General features: G+C 34.3%; 2 protein-coding genes across 2 annotated transcripts in view; one reads left to right on the plus strand and one right to left on the minus strand.

Moving 5' to 3' along the window:
* LOC119636539 (pre-mRNA-splicing regulator female-lethal(2)D) overlaps nucleotides 1-834 on the plus strand; it is a 5,302-nt gene extending 4,468 nt beyond the window's left edge. Inside the window, exon 6 of the mRNA XM_038031934.1 lies at nucleotides 12-834. Within this exon, the coding sequence (XP_037887862.1) occupies nucleotides 12-346 (335 nt within the window). The 3' untranslated portion in view covers nucleotides 347-834. The remainder of the gene's footprint in view (nucleotides 1-11) is intronic.
* A 4,877-nt stretch (nucleotides 835-5,711) lies between these two features.
* Nucleotides 5,712-17,618, minus strand: part of LOC119636211 (occludin) — a 38,945-nt gene continuing 27,038 nt past the window's right edge. The window contains exons 3-4 of the mRNA XM_038031444.1: nucleotides 6,213-6,299; nucleotides 5,712-6,124 (exon numbers count right to left, since the gene is read on the minus strand). Of these exons, the coding sequence (XP_037887372.1) occupies nucleotides 5,864-6,124; nucleotides 6,213-6,299 (348 nt within the window). The 3' untranslated portion in view covers nucleotides 5,712-5,863. The remainder of the gene's footprint in view (nucleotides 6,125-6,212; nucleotides 6,300-17,618) is intronic.

Consider the following 17,618-nt stretch of genomic DNA (forward strand, 5'->3'; position numbering starts at 1 on the left):
TGCTCCCTCTCCTGCTCCTGCTCCTGCTCCTGCTCCTACTCCTGTAGTAGTAGTAGCTTCTCCACGAACTTTACCGCCTAAAAAGTCAAAATTACGTGTTACACCTGCCCGCAGAACATCTGTGCAATCAATAGGTGAGCATGAAGTTCTAACCATAACTCCTGTGGATATCCTCGCTGTAAGAAGCGATGAAAACTTGACGCAACTGCCCACCATCGAGAATGCTAATAATGAAACTGAAACGCTCATCACTGGGGGAGTGGTGGGACAACGTATTGTGGCACGACGTAGATCGGTGCGTCTTAATGGCGGTGCCGGTGCAAACGGAGGAGAAAGCAATCACTAAGTGATTTAACTGATAATCGTCATTGTTCATCATTAAAAACGCATACTCATGAGTTCTTAAGCAAACCCTAAGAGTAAATAAAGAAACCTAAAATGAATTAAAATATAGAATTGTAATGCAGCAACATAATAAATATGGACATCTCTACGTAAGAATAGTTTTTATTATAGTTTATCGTGAAATTGTAACAAAATATATTTTTATTTTTTTTTTATTTTTTTTTTTATTACATTGTAAGCAGATTTTTTCGCCGGTAACAATTATTATTGTCAATATTTCTTTTTAACTGAAGACTATTAATAAATAATTGTGAATTAATTTACACCGTGCTCTTCCTTTGTAATTTAGCTTAATGGTTTTCTATTTCCTTAGCATTTTAATTAATTAAATTTTAACAATCATCATAGCAACACAACACTATCACGATGGGCGTATCTTTTGTGAGAAACAGAGAATAAAACTGAGAAAATATTAAAAAAAAAAAAAAATAAAAAATAAAAAAAAAAATTAAAATAATTTTTTGATTTTTTTATACTTTATCATAATTATAATTTTTTCGAAAAAAAGGCATTTTATTAATGACATTGATTTTTTTCATATTTAAAATTTATTTGCAAACTCATTAGAATGGCAATTATATATATATATGCGTATATTTGTATAACTTTATGTTTTATTAGAGAAAGTATGATAAAAATTATTGCTAGAAGTTTAAAATTATATTTTTTATGCATTTAAATGAATTTAATTTGTCTGGACTTTTATTTTACAAAACATATATATATATATATACATATATATATATATATATTTTTTTTTTTTTCTTTTAACCAATGTTCGTATGCAAAAGTTTAATATTCCTTATTTTTATATATAGAAAATAAATGTTTTCACATTTAACCGTTTGTCATTCTGCATTCATATTCCATCGATCCTATATTTATTTTATTAGTTTTTGCCGAATGTTTTTGATTGACAATTGTTCAATATACCTATACTAATCTAAAGAAAAAAAATATATTCACATGCGATAAAGACTTTCCTGCCTTTGCTACGTTAACATAATCGTCTTCGCTTGCGCTATAAAAGAGAAGAACATATATTTGTGCAACTGGACTTGGAATGATTATGTTTTAACAATTACCGCTGAACGATGGGGGTATACTTATTCTGTTTCTTCTCCATAATGTATGTAGAACTCAAAAGGGCGCTGCAATGATTCTATACAGTACATATATATTTTTCATCAGGGTTAAATTCTGAATTAACTAAGCCATGTCTGTCCGTCCGTATGGTGCTTCTTGTTGGCACTCTCCTTGAAGTAAAAATGAAGCTGTCGACTTGAAATTTGGTAGAAATATTGGAAATTTTTCTACGCATGTTGGTATTGAAAACGAGTCAAATTGGTTACAGCAGAAGCCCGCAGTGCAACATCAAAAAATATATTCACATGCGCACGCAACTCTGCTCTTTACAAAAATTTTTGGTTTTTTGTTCGTTACTCAGGGATTTTACTTTTTACTTTTTGGAAATGGAAAAAATCGGCCATGCCCACATAAAATTACAGGGGATTAAAATTTATGTTTTGTTTTTTTCTCTGTTTTTGAGGTTTTGTGTTTATTTATCATAAGGCAAATAAGATAGAATGTTTAAAAATAGTTTGTACACGCCTCAAATGGCGATATATTGTCCGCCTAAAATGAATAGAATAGAGACCGTGACGTTATAGTTTAATTTTTCTTTAACAATATCAACGATATGGGTATCAAATAAAAGAACTTCGAGAGTAGAATGAGAAAAGCATAGTAGCTATGGTAGTACATGATAAGTTCGTAGTGGGTATGCGAGTATGGCCCCCGCGAAATATAACTTTCTTGCTTTCTATTTCCAAGAAGTTAAACATGAAGCCAGAATGAAATACGATGTAGGAGGGTATTTATCCTCTTCATCCCTCCTTCGACGGCGTTCTAAGTGTTAATGTTATGTAATCCTCTACCGTCCCACATATAGACATAGTTTTTTTTTTTTTTTTTTTTTTTAAAGGAGAACAAAAGCCTAGCAATCTTACAAAGACATTTCGCAAATAAAGTCTGCAAATTAGCAAAGTGTCGCAAGATTCATAAGTGTGGGCAAAAATTGCAATTTGTTTGTTAATACTTTTTTTCTTCTACTCTTCTACCGTTAACAGCGCCTCGCTCTGCTTTATTCATAGCAATTAACGAAACAATATTAAACAAAGCAAACAAACATATTAGAAAGAATGGGTTAAGTAGAAAAGCAAACTTTGAAAATTTAGTAAATTTTTTATTCTGCGTAACACACACACATTAATTAGCAGGAAAACTGATGTGAAACATCTGCTCAGTTGCTTTTGTGTTGCTTCTTTAGACTTTAGATGTGTTTTATGTGTTCGCCGGATATTTTATGGAAAACTCCGTTAGGTTAAACAACTCTCTATAGTTAGATGGATTTGAAGGTGGAAAAAGCATTTACCAAGCGCATTGCATCTACCAAATTTGATCAGAGCTAATGCACCTAATAGTATTAGATGCTTGCACAAGTTTTGATCACTTCTTTCCTTACTTGAAAAAGGCATTTATTGTGGAACGTTAACCAAGATAGCTTCCACCATTTTCTACAATATTTTACAATATCTTTGTGCAACCTAACGATATCATGTCGAAAGAACTTGTATTGATTTTGCGGCTATCCAACCACGACCCATTTTCGCACTTCTTCAACTTTGCGGATTCGCCTGCCAGCCAAGCCAGCGCTGCATCGATCTGAACAAGTGGTAATCAGAAGGATCCATGTCTGGTGAATATGGTGGATGGAATAGCATCACCATAAGCCTCTGAACGTGTTTGATGGGCTTCGGCAGTGGATTTTTTCAATTAAACAACAAAAGTTATGAATTTGGAAGAGGAGTTTTCAACGCTCCATGATCAGCGTCGGCGTACGCTGATTACACCAATAATAATGTTAAATGGAAAACTGTGATTTTATGTAGAGAAAGGTCCAAGCCATCAAATTCAACCAGTTAGGTAGACTGGTCTTTCCAATTTCTTTATCATTTTTACCTGTAGACGTTGCTGATCAAAGTGCTTGCAAACAGCCAATGGATGTTATTATTATGATTGCTTTTCTAATTTTCTGACTAATGAACAGACACTAGCTTTACAATTTCATAAATGAAATCATTGTTAACATGTTCTTATTATCTATCTATTGGTTTTATATTCATCATCTTTCGTACCATTCCTATTTAATTTGATGGGGACTGAAGGCGCCGCCGAGTACTGAGGACGTATTCATTTTTTGAAGGAAGCTTTATTGGAACTTCATTCATACAAGTTAGTTAGTTGATGCAGGTATGTCCGTCTACGCGGCAAACACTCTTCTTGTCGGGAACGAAGATATCGGCTTCAAAGTTTGCTAAAACCCTTGCACGCAGGCTGGTATTGAAGAATGGCTAATACAGTTAAACCATACACCTACACATATATGACAAACTTTTAAAATTTGGCTTCAAAAGCAGAAGAGCTTGCCTTTTCGACCATTAGTTATAAACTGTAACGATATCGATGGGCAAAAGAGGGGGCACGCCTCCCCATTGGTATATAAGATTGAAATTTAATTTGTTTGCCCGAGAAATTCATCCCGACAACCCGATAAAATTTAATCATTTTGCTTAACTTAAAGGCATAGTAAGTGAATAGAAAACTTTGGAAGCAAGGTTCTACGTACTAAGTGCCCTCAAGTATATAAACCGCTTTTATAACTGACCTGACTTTGCTAATTTGCTTTTTTTGTACCAATAACTTTTACCTATATAAACATGTTCGGAAGATCACTGTTCATTAGTCATAACTTATTTAAGAATCGATTCATACTACAGTTTGGATATAAATAATTTTTTTTTTTTTCGAATCAAACGTTCTGTTTATTGAAGGCTGAAGTTGATTTTAGTATTTCCATAATCACAAAATCAAGCTTCAATTTTCTTTAAGTTGGCCTAGTTGTGCGCTTAAAATTTACAGAAAAATAGCATACAAGCACGACGTGGTATGGCTTATGGCTTAATACGGTGTGCCACATAAGATAAGGGTATATTAAATTTCTGACACTCAGATCCGTATTTTATTATACCTGAGATATTTTGACGAAATTCGGTGCGACGACATAGTTTAGCTTAAGGATGAATGGTATTGAAAGTTTTGAATTTTTAGCTAAAGCGACTTTAATGTCAAAAAATGGCAACTCTGTTAAATGGTTAAATTGTAACGCCATTCAGCTGTGTTTAATAGCAAACAAGTAGTGGAAACCTCTGTTAAATGGTACTTTAACATTGCCTGCGTTATTAACATTATCTTCATTTTTAACATGTAAGTAACGTACGTTCCGTTTGATTTCACTTGCGCCATCTATAGTGCAATAGTTTCAGTTCCAGCAAAAAAAGGGTCGCTTTTCCTCAGACAGAAACCAAAATTTTAAAATCACGGATTGTTTTCAAAAAATGTTGCCTACTCTTAGGCTTATCTCGTTCGTTAAATCGTATATTTATTTTCAAAATATTGTCAAGCATTTGTTTTTTTTATTTTAATTTGTTTTTTTTTTTTGTATTTTTATTATTTATTATATATCTCGAAGAAGTAGACAATTTTTCAAAACAAAGACTGCGGTTAATCTACGCAAGCGTACAGTACAGTATTTTAATTGCATTTTATGGTAGTGGTATGGAATACATGCAATATACATACAATGATTGGATAATTAATAAAACCAAATAGATTTACAAATTATTTACAATAGGAAAAATATCTATAAAAACTGGTTAATTGGCTTGTGTTTCAAATTTATTAAGAAAAGAAAGAAAAAAAAAAAAAAAAAAAACAATCTATGCAGTGTCTTCTATTAGTTTCTCAATTAAACAAACATTCGTGTGTTGCGTTGGAGCTTGCGTTGTTGTCAACAAGAAGCAACATAAATTTTTATTCATTTCATGTGCAATCGCAAAAGTTGTTTAGCTACTTGAATAGTTGTTGGTCAGTGTCGCGGCCATTAATGATATAATGTGACACCGTTTATGTCGCTTTTAACAAATATTGAATAGTATAAGACTTAACCATGAGAGAAGACTTCAAGTCAAGGTTTTTCTGTTTTTTTTTTTGTTTTTAAATGGTCGTCTGTTGCTAAAGAAAAACAAATCAAGTTTTTTCTTCTTCTTATTTTTTTTGTAATTAAAAATTTCAAATGTTTCATATTTATTTCCTTCGGTTTTTATTATTGTCTTAATAAGCCAAAAGGGATTTCTTTTTATTAAAAATGTTTTACGTTTTCTTTTCCCTCTTACAATGTATTTTTGTTGTTGTTGTTTTTTTATTTAATTTATTTTATTTTTAAATAAAATTAACAAATCTTTTGTAAGATATTACGGAGAAGGGATTTTTTAAATATTTTATTCGCTGATTATCAGTAGTTGGCAGTAATTTCATTTCGTTTCAAGTAAAAATTAAATTAATATTTATAACCCGGCCGTCCGCCTGGACCTTGCGGAAATCTGGGTTCACCCTCGTAGCTAACATCCGCATGATAGCCTGTTTTCCAGTCTGCGGTATAACGTACAACCTGAGTACGTCCGTCAGGCAATTGCACGCGATATTCACCTTTCACTTCGTCGCCATTGCTGGCCGCTTTATGGGCATAATCGTTGGCCGTTTCGATATCGTTGACGGCATATTCAAAATCGAATGGCATGCCTGGCATGTGTACATGACCCTAAAAATAAGTCGAGATAAGAGAGAAAAAACGAAACGAAATCAATTCAAAACTTTTCACACGAATAGTATCGTGCGATCGTGCTTACTGGTCCTGGTTCACCTCGTGGCGGTGGCCGTGGTCCAGGTGGTCTGGGTCCGGGTGGTGATGGTCCAGGACTGGGACGTCCCGGTTTCTGCAATTAAAAGAGATAAAGAAAATTAGGAGACAAAAAAAAAAAAAAAAAAAAAACACAAAAATAAATAAATAAAAACAAAAATTAAAAATAGATTTCTTAGAAAAGTTGACCCACTTTAGAACGACCAAATTCATGTTAATGTCAATTCAAGTTGAGGTGCGGCCACCAAGAAGAATAAGTTCATTACATATATTATCTATACATTCATATATATATATATATATATATATATATATATATATATATATAAAAGTGTATTTATGTATTCATGTATGCATGTATGTATGCATGTATACATGTTCGTGCCACACAAGCGCATTCAGCATGAAAAGAAGAAAAAAAAGCACTTGTTTAATATTTAAAAGCGTTTTGTTTCTCTAGCATTTTGCTTAAATTTTTCTTTTTTTTTTTTTGTTTTTTTCATTTTTGTTTCTCTCTAAAGTTCAAATTGTGCTTATTTAGTTATTGTTGCTATGTTTACAGACATTGTTTTTTTTTTTTTTTTTTTTTTTTTTGCCAAATTTTGTAAATCCATACGTGATTTTATGCTCTAACATGGATTGGAATAAAATTAAATAAAAAAAAAAAAAAAAAAAACTCCGTCAACAAAACGAGACTAGACATCGACTGTTAAACAATAACAGAACACGTAGAAACATTTGTCTGATTAAAAGAGAGCAACAACAACAGCACACAATGCAACAATGAATGAAAAGAGCAAACAAAAAATGTATGGAAATCGCTATTAAAATATTTTTACTTAAAATTCAGAAAAATTTAATCCAAATACTCGTTATCAGGTTAGCAGAAATTCGACTCGATGTCGAGTTCATTGCATCCACGAAATCGAATAATTACTTACTAGGAAGTAAGACAAGAAGAACTTAATGCAAAATAATTTTTATATTAAGCAGCGTCGGAGATATTCCGAACATTAAAGGTCTAAGCAGTTGAAAATGCTCGATGTATCCTCTAGGGGTCATCGCAAATGAGGAGAAAAACTGAATCTTTGTGTGTGTGTGTGTGAGTTCGCCTAGAGCAAGCTTATAGTAAGCAAAAATGTATGCATTCATAGGGATTTAAAATTTACTTAAGATTTTTATGCTCAGCACTGTAGATGGCGATGAAGACTTTTTCCTTCCGTTTGCAATATCCATGGATGGAAGTTTTATAAAATACTGGTTGTGCTTAGCTTAGGGTAAGATTCTATATTCATGGGAACTACGTCCTGGCCTATAAGCCTTTTTAAGAAAGCGAAACAAAAATTATTTAAAAGAAGGGAAAGAAAGGTTTAGGTAAAAGTATTTTATTTTGCTTAAAGCATTGAGCAGCGATATCCACCACTTTGAGCCGCTTTTTGCTCGCATAAGAAACGCTGTCCGCAAAGAAAGTCTTTCTCTCCTTAGTTTACAGTTCAGCTGAATTAATTAACACATAATACAATGAGGTGGAAAAATCGATAGGTAATTTATTTATATATACGATCTGATCTAATTAGAAATATTTTGTAAGACAAGCCATTATATAATGAATGCGATGACATATGCCATGATACAGATCGAATTTTTATAACCTCAGATTCAGAATCATTTTCTGAATCAATCTAAACTTCTCGGTCCGTCTGATGTCTGCCCATGTATTTTTGTGTTCAACATTGAAGGTCGCAATTTTTTTTAGATAATTTTGATGAAATTTGGTACACTAACATACTTTGATCCAAGGACAAACGCGGTTAAAAATAGTTCGGATCGGTCATTCCCCATATAAGTCTTTATTGTCACTTTTTGAAAATTTTTCGACAAAACTCGTTGACTAGTAGTAGTTTGACATTCTAAATTGAAATGAAAAACTTGGTTTGGTCGAAGCAATTTTTTGAACCACCCCTCATATAATCAATCGTTCCTACGCAATCTAAATCTTTATATAGTGAAGATATTATAATTTCCAAGATTTCGTGGCGAAAATAACTTCATACCAGTAAATTAACAAAGAAATCAGCCTTACCGAATTTGGTCCACGTGGGTCTATTTTTTGGGCATCATCTCACGTAAAGAGTCTCAGGAAATATAAAGCCTTATATACCAAAAAGGCGTAATTTTTTATTATATTATGATGAAAATTTGCTCATAACGGTAATTTGATGTGAAAATTAAGTGGACGAAATATGAAATAAATGGTCTCGTTCTTGGACCCCACTTCATATGAGATTTTCATGATAAGTAATTTTTTTAGAACAAGCTTTCATTTTAAACATTTTGATCGTTAGTAGGCGTTTAGCAAAGAAATTAACGGCAAAGAATTTGGATCAAATAGGTCTATTTTGAAGACCCTGACATATATTCATATCGAGAGAAAGTCGAATTTTTCGTTTTCTATGACAGAAACTGAAAAATAATAAAACTTTTAGGAAGCAAAGTAAATTTGAATCAAGCCATGTCATCTTGTAGACATCCTCTAATATGCGGGCTTCCGCGGGAAGAATGCCTTTGCATTTGAATAATGTGTACTTTTTGGTGTATTTTTATCAAAACGCGTGAATAGTTGTACTAGGCGGCGAAGTGATTCGAGGGTATTTAAAGGTCGGTCTTGCCCGACTCTAATATTCTTACTTGTTCAACTAATGATTATTGACACAGTTAAGTTACACACAATTAAATGAACAACAAATGGCTTCAAAATTGAAATGCTATAGCAATTGCGTCATTTTGCATCACAATGCGAATTACAAACGAATGCTGTAGCATTTACGTCCGTCAATGTTAACATTAATCAGTACATAACTATCCTCAGTTGGGTTTAGTAATTCACACCCAGCAAAGTGAAGCTTGGTGCCATGAGTCTTCCGCCTTGTCGTTAATGCAATCATTCCATTGATCTCCAATATTTTCCATTATACGCCATTCGTCATCAAGGCTTTAGAAGAACTTCTCTGTGCGATCAAAAAGGAACAAATGCAGAGTTCTCTAGTAAGTAGATGTGTTTTTCTACGCATACGTGAGCCGTCTTGCTTGCACTTCGTATGCCTGAAGAGAGTATGGGTTCTGTGATAGGAAAATGAGGAAGAAACACAATGTTGTTCCTTATGACGTAATAGTAATTATGCAACTGTTTAAAATCAGTTTTTTAATAATTTCTCTCTTTTGTTTTTGGGATGAAAGAAACAAGAGATTGATAATATCTGGGAAAGCTATCAAATATCTGTGTAAGTGTTAAAACATCATCAGACCGGTGTGCCGGTCTTTAGAAAAAGAGAGTCTATTAGTTGAAAGTGAAGATCACACCGCATTGCAAGATAGTTAAGTAGTGCGACAATGAATTTGCCAGACCCAGGTTCAGTTCGCACTGAGATAGACCGTGTGGGTATTTATAGTGAGTACGCGGTCAGCATAACACTTAGCGATCGGGCATACATATATATCTCATGGGGCAGCCACTCGTTACCTTTCTGTCGCGATCTTTTCCTCACTATTATCGTTTTTGTATGTATTCGTGTATAGAGGATATCCCGGAAATGGCGGGTCATAAAAAAAAAATATTCTAGTTGTTGCACACACAAAGGGCGCAACCTTCATACCTATAGCTGGGGAAATAAAGTTTAAAGCTACTTATCGAAAATGTCCTGCGTACGTCTCTTTAAACTATTGTTTCGAAAATATGTTGAAAACTCGAACGAAAAGAATGGAAATCTGAAACTGGCCAATGGTTATGCTGTGTGCCACTTTTGAAAAAAGTACGTCAAAGTTCTGCAATGTATTATAAAAATGTTTTTTCTTGCACCAACCTTTAGCTCTTTGCCTATGACAACGTCCCTCCTTCTTTCAATATTCCTCTTCATTTATTCTTTTTCCTTGAAAATGTTCCGATGGGAAGCGTCGCTAAATCGATTTATGAGAGTAATTTGGAATAAAATTTAACTGTGCATATATCAAATGTGAATCGACTAAGTCCACTTTTGGCCACCATATAAGAAGCCCCATGAAAAATTAACCCTTATAAGTCGGAAAGGTTAAATTTCTAATATTTGTTGTTGGAAATTGGTTCATGATCAAAATTTGGCGACACAATTTGATCAGATATCAACCGCGAGTATCCGTTTGTCGGATCCCCATCCATATAAGAACCTTCGTGAGCTATAAGACTCTTTGAAAAAAGATGTAATTTTCTAACATTTAATCAAAAAAAAAAAAATGAGTCCGTTATAGCAATTTGGTATAAGCAGATCAACTGCAGGAAATCGTGATCACATAGGCTTGTTGTTTACTCCTCACCACATTTTCATGAGCAGTAAGCCCTTATACAATCATATAATAATACATCCTGTAACAAGTAGGAAACAGGAAAGAAGCAAAATTTGGTTCACTCCAGTTGCCCTTTACGGCGGCCTTCAACCGGCGGCATTTAGACGGAAAATGTGCCTTGCTTGTGTTGTATTACTGCGGAAATAATGAAACAACTCAATTAAGTAAAGTAGGGTGGTAGGGTGTTTAGCGATCCGGCCTTACTCCTCAACAATGTCTGTACTTTAAATGTTTTTTGGTCGAGCAAGCATATGAGCTAAAGTACATTGATGTCGGATTATTGCGAGTTATCTATGTATCGTAAATATAGAAAGTTAAACTCCTTGGCTTCTCGATTCTGGTAAAATGGATTTCAACGAACAATAATTTCATGGAAAGTACGATCATTTTTTATGATATTTTACTCGATCCCCAAAGCCCAAATCCCTGAGATCACTCTCGGTTTAAGTGTACCATGAACCATAAAATTGTTTCGTTATTTGTGCTTGGCTTTAGTTAACCTCCAAAGGCCCAGAGCAAATTAACTCTGAGAGCTAGGAATTGAAAGTGCGATTGTTTATCTTACATACATTAATACTTTTTTTTTTTTCTCGACTAGCAACTCAATAGTCGTGGGTTCAAACCTCAAGTGCGGTAGAGTTTTTTAATAAAAAAGCCGATAGCCCTAGATGCTAGTGCTTTAAGACTTTAGTCTTAGAATTTATTCTCTGGCTAAATTTATAATAATAATAATACTTTTTCTTATTTTTATTGAAAAAACTTTTTTAAAATGAATCAGATTAAGGAGCTAAGCAGTAAGAGTCCTTCATGACTTGGAAATAATTTCCATAGTGACAAGTAAAAAAGTTATATTCGGCGGGGGCCGAATCTCGCATACCCACAACTATGTTTTACGCAGTCTACTCTCCAAGTTTTTTCGTTTGATAACCATATCGCCGGTATTATTAAGGACAAATTAATCCACCAGATTCCGGTACCTACCATATTTTCAAACCTTTTTAAGCCGATAATATATCTTCACCTGACGATTGTGCAAAATAGTTTTAAATATTCGGTCTTGTGGGCCTTATGATAAATAAACCTAAGTCCTTAAAAAAAGTGAAAAAAACAAAATTCAGTTAGTCGTAACTTGCGTGGATTGGTTCCATTTTTGGACCTAGGGAGTAAAGCGTCTCGTAAAACAAATGCCGGGAATTTCAGCTTTCTAACTTCAATAATTTCCCAGTAACGAGCAAAAATCTAAAAATTTTTCTTTAAAAAAATCGAGTTGCGTTCAGTTTACGCCCCACTGCGCACTTCTCTGCTTTAACCAATTTGGTCCAATTTCTATAACAACCTGCGAGCAGAAACTTGCAATGCTTCTTCCAAATTTGAAGTCGATATGTTCAGTTTTGCGGCCAGGAGAGTGCCGCACACCACACAGACGGACAGACATGGCTACGTCAACTCAGAATTTCACACTGATCAATAATATATATGTACTTTATAGCGTCTTTCTTTGGATGTTACATACATTATGGAAAAAAACGAAATGAGTAAACCCCCCATCTTACCGTGATGGGTATAGAAGCATTGTATTTAAAATGCCAGTAAGATTAAGGAAAAAAAGTTAAGAAGAAGAAACTTGTGAATTAAAATGAAAGAGAAATAAGAGAAAAAAAACGATAGAAAGGAATTTTTGCAGTAAATGCAGTAACTGTTAAGTTAACACTTAATCGGAAAGTTTTGCCATAAACAAGTTCGAAACCACAAATTTAAGTGCACCCTAAGGCCAGGACAGATCATATTTATTAGTTTGTTTGGGAGCAATTGGTGATTTTTTAATATAGCAATAAGCACTGCAATGGTAGAGTAAGCCGACTAAGCGACCGATGAAACGTGAAGGAGTAAAAGAAATATAGTTTTGCTAATAAAATGTTTGCTGCCTGTTTGCCATTTCGAAATTCTCTTAATGAATGGAGAAAGTGCTTTGGTGATATTATTAACATACATTAGGGAGGATGTAAATAACATTGCGGTTAAGTGTAGTTAAGTTTAGCTTGACTTCATTTTTCCAATGAATATCATTTCTATCATTATATCAAGATAATAACCTTGTCTACTCTCCTAAAAGTATGCATTTGTTAGACAAGGTTATTTGACAAATGTTCCACTTTTCAGGAAAGCTATCTGTCTGAATAAATGCTTTTTACGGATTGCTGATGGCATCAGTTGTATATATAACATTAGGGACGATCTCATTGCAAATACAGAGGATATATATTTGGCAGTGAAAATATTACGCAACACATGTAATAGACACTAACCTTGGGGATAAATTTATATAATATATAGGAAGAGTAGAGAGCAGCTGCTGGGCAACAGAACAGAATTCGTTGCAAAATCAGTGAAAAAGGCCACAAAACACAATAGAAAAACGATGGGCAAGGCCCGCCATTAATTATTTCTCACAAGAATACAAGATGAACGGATGGACGGACGGACAGACAGACGGACAAGTTAATATAGATTCAGAAAGCGATTCCAGGTCAAAGAACATAATAAACGGTGGATCTCTCTCAGGTCACTCTGGGTGTTGTGTACATCCGCAGGTGTGAAGCTATAGGGCTGTTGAACACAAGAATACATAACGAATAGAACGACAGACGGTCAGACAGACAGACAAGCTAACTTAATATATTCTGTAGCACAAGTGCTGAAGGGTATAAAAGATGTGAAGCTGTAAAGTTGTTGAGCACAAGAATATATAGCGAATAGAAGGACGGACAGATAGAAAAGTTAAGATAGACTGAGAAAGTGATTCTGAATCGATCGACATAATAAAAGGAGGGTGTATCTCAAGTCCGTCTGGATGTTGTGTACATCCGCAGGTGTGAAGTTATAAGCTGGTTGAGCACAAGAATAAAGACGAACGGAAGGACAGACGGACCGATAAGATAATATAGACTCAAGAAGTGATTCTAAATCGATCGATATAATAAAAAGCGGATCTACCTCAAGTTTGTCTGGATGTTGTATACATCCGCAAGTGTGAAGCTATAAGGCTGTTGAACACAAGAATACAAGACGAACGGAAAGGCAGAGGGGCAGACAAACAAACAAGCTAGCTTAATATAGCTTGTAGCACAAGTGCTAAGGGATAAAAAATGTGTGAAGCTGTAACTTTATTGAAGATACGAATACAAGACGAACGGAAGGACAGACAGACAAACAGACAGACGGGCAGACAGACAAGCTAACTTAGACTAAGACAATGATTTTGAATCGATCGACATAATAAAAGACGGGTCTATCTCCAGTTCCTCTGGGTGTTGTGTACATCCACACAAATTTAATATTCCCTGCGGCACAAGTGCTGAAGCTATAAAGTTGTTTAAGAAATGCACTGAATTATCGGTTCAGTTAAAAGTTAACTGCCTACTTTTTGTACAGATGACCGGGTATCATGATTTATTAGATACACCAGGCAAGCAATAATGCCCAAAAGTGTAGTCTCCAGATACGATAGAATATATATATACCTTGTGCAGTTAGTTAGTCGTTAGGCAGAATCTTTAAAATCGGAAGAAATGAAGCGAAAACCGTAAACTTGGTATCTATAGGGGGGAGAGGAGACCTGTCGCACGTGTGCTAGCACTAGGTAAAAAAATTGATAGAAACTTGAAAAGATGGAATATTTTTAAGACTTCTTTCTACTAGTTTACGAACCGAAAGTCGATGTCGATCGAAAATTGTGTGCAAATGCTTCCCACAAACATTGAAGCAAACGCCCGCAATCAATACAAAATTGTTATTGACCTATGAAAATTGAAGATCGAAATAAAATTTTCTTAACATAAAAGTTTTTTTATAAATTTTTTTTTTTTTTTTTTAAATTAATGTTTTAATATAATTTACTTTGATGGTTTCATTAAAATCAATGACTTTTATAAATATCTCTCTAAATATATATCTCCTTTGGAAGATGGAAGACTTGAGGGCGAATTTACAAGATTAAACAATTAATTTAATTTCAAATGCAAGTGATATAAAAAGAGAGCGCGAAAAAAATGAAAAAGGAAAACCAAATAAGAAAAATAAAACAAAAAGTGAAACAAAAAAAAAAAAAAGAAAGAAGAACAACAACAAGAACAAGTGCAACATTCGAAATAAATCGTTGACTGGTGTTACTGTGTGTGTGTGTGTGTGTGTGTGTGTGTGTGTGTGTGTGTGTGCGCGTGTTGTTATTGTTGCTGTGTGACATAATTTCCCCTGAGAAAAATTGTAACAATAAGATTTGCTCTCGCTTGCAATAGCCGTGCGGTGCGGTTCATGTTACAACAAATAAAACAAAATGTTGATTGCATTTAAATATTGTTGAGTGAAACATCTGACACAGACAGACGGGGTCTTGTACATTACAGAAATTGTAACAGATTATACACATTGTCATTTTACTCGACCGCCCGAGTTTACATTAGCAGGCAGTCAACCAACTACTTAGCCCCCTGCTCAACCAGCCAGCCAGCCAGCCAGCCAGTCATCCAGTCAGCCAGTGAGCCAGTCAGCCATCCTGCCATTCAACCAGTTCAACCAAGCAGCTACCACATGTCAACTTAATAAATTTTTCATGCAATACCGCAATAATTTTTACTACATCACATACATGCATTCACATACACATGCACACAACACACAAATACGTATACACTTATGCAGGCAAACAACAGCTATGACTTAAGCATTTGTACGCACACACTTACAGTAATTTAAACAAATTTTACATTTTCACAGTCATAGCGACACCCGCTAAAATAATATTCAATTTCAGATTACGTAGGTGTGCACAAATGCTTGGGAATTTTGTAACACTTAATAATATGAACACGTTACCCATGTCTCTATAAGTCTTTCTATCTATGACTGCCTAAATATGAAAGTGATTTAACAAAGGTTGGGTGTGTGTATAATACGAACGACGATTACCTCTTGCTGTCTACTGTTTGCTGTCTTCACTAAAAAATGGGTGTCGTATAGTCTTTGCATTAGTTTATCTTAATCATCGTGAGATTCTTTGTCTGCGTGAGTTTGTATGAGAGAAACCATACAATCCGACATATATATATATATATATATATATATATATACACACTGATGATGTTGATTTAATTATCATAGATTTTTATTTAAGTGATTATCGAGGATCTAATTAGAATAAAAAAAGCACAACACAATTTCAAAGAAATTTTCTTTATCTCAATATTGTAACTAATTACAACACTGATTATGTTTCTTTTGAGGTTATGTCATTATATGCGTTCTAATTTACTTTAGCTTATGATCTTGTCAAAAGTCTTCTACTTAGAAATGGAATAGCATTTGGGTCAAAGATGTTTTGAAATTCTCCAAGTTCGAGTTCTATCGAGCAGGTCTTGATTAACGTTAATTCGCCACATTTCTAGTCCTTATCCTTATCATTAAAGGTTGCGGTTACAAAAATGGATTTCGCCGAATTCTTAGAAAAGCGGCATTCCAGCGGTGGAACTTCTCTAGGGCTTCGATATGAGGTTTTGGAAAAACTGGACGATATTTCATGCATGCAATGAAAGAATCGAGTTATTTGAATTAAGTATAGATGAGATGCTTGGGTCTAAAATAAAACCTTTAGATATATAAGGAATATTTTTCGTAAAGATTTATTTCAGGCAATCCGCAATATTCTATTATGTTAACCGTGGCACAAATCGGTAAATAACGGGATGGGAAAAACGATTTGCACGAACGAAAGCAAAAGCAATTATTTGTTGAGTAATTTTCCTGACACCAAGTTACTGCGCGCGATGTAACGAATTATTCAAGTATCTTGAATGTATTGATCATACATCTGATAATATTCAAGGTATATCTTAAAGTTAATTTTATTGTTCAATTTTTCAATAATCAGGAACAGGAGTTTATCGAAATAAAATTCTGAATCATTTATGCCATATCTGTCTGTCTTTGCATACATTTCGCAAAATTATAAGACTTAAAAGTTGTTTTGATATATTCTTCTTTAAATTCTAACTTGTTTGGATATAATGAAGAATCGGAAATCGAATCATAATTGTGAGAAAACTAAATCAAAAATTCAAAAAAAGAAAAGGAACCAAATGGTTGAGTAAAGCGGTAAATTCTCAACTCATTTCATCAAAGGCATCTGCGGAATGAATGTCAATCGAAAAGTCATGATTTGATCATGAGTAAGCAACTCGATATTCGAACCTTATATTCCGTATAAAGTAGGCCTTCCCGTTTATCGCCAAAGGGCGTGGAAATCTTTGAAGTTTTTAGAAGGTGTCTCCGTTTGGAGACAAGTCATTTCGAGTTTCCTTAGAGGGAGCTAGAAGTGAGAATACTTTTACGCGTACGGCTTGGAAAGTGGAAAACGTAGGATTCTGGTGTAAATGCATCACCGAAATACAAGGTTCCCTTTCGCAAGCAATGCGAGATCTCTTGTGGGGTCAAAGTGGAACTCGGCTTTGTGTCTATCTGTCAGTCAATATGCTCTTAATATTCTTAAACATGCATGTTGGAACCATTTTCAGAACAACGAGCAAATAAACGTGAGATAGATGTTAATCAAAAGCTTGCAATTTGCTTGAGACGTGGGTTCGAAGTTTTACACTTGCAGAAAGAAAACTGAAAAGTTTTCATATCTACACGTGCACCTGCGAGAGGTGGACTTTACAGGCTCGTTCTACGAAGATAATTGTTTTTATAATTTCAACACTGAATTTGCTTTTAATAAACTGTATTAGATCTTCCTGGAGTGAAGGCACTCAACGCTTCCGGACAAACTGACCGATAGGGTTGTTCATTTGTTGGTTAAACACTTCGGCCGGCAGAAATTGAGATAAAAAGCTGAAACTTGACGAACAAATTCGTTGTTGAATCTAGAAATGTACTAAAAATGCATCTAAAACTTTTTATTTTTTGGACCTTCGAAGAAGACTCCCACAGTCACCCCCCACACCAGCTAACTGATACGCCTCCTGTA

Source organism: Glossina fuscipes, unplaced genomic scaffold (assembly GCF_014805625.2).
Source record: "Glossina fuscipes isolate IAEA_lab_2018 unplaced genomic scaffold, Yale_Gfus_2 28, whole genome shotgun sequence".
In the NCBI taxonomy this organism is placed as follows: domain Eukaryota; kingdom Metazoa; phylum Arthropoda; class Insecta; order Diptera; family Glossinidae; genus Glossina; species Glossina fuscipes.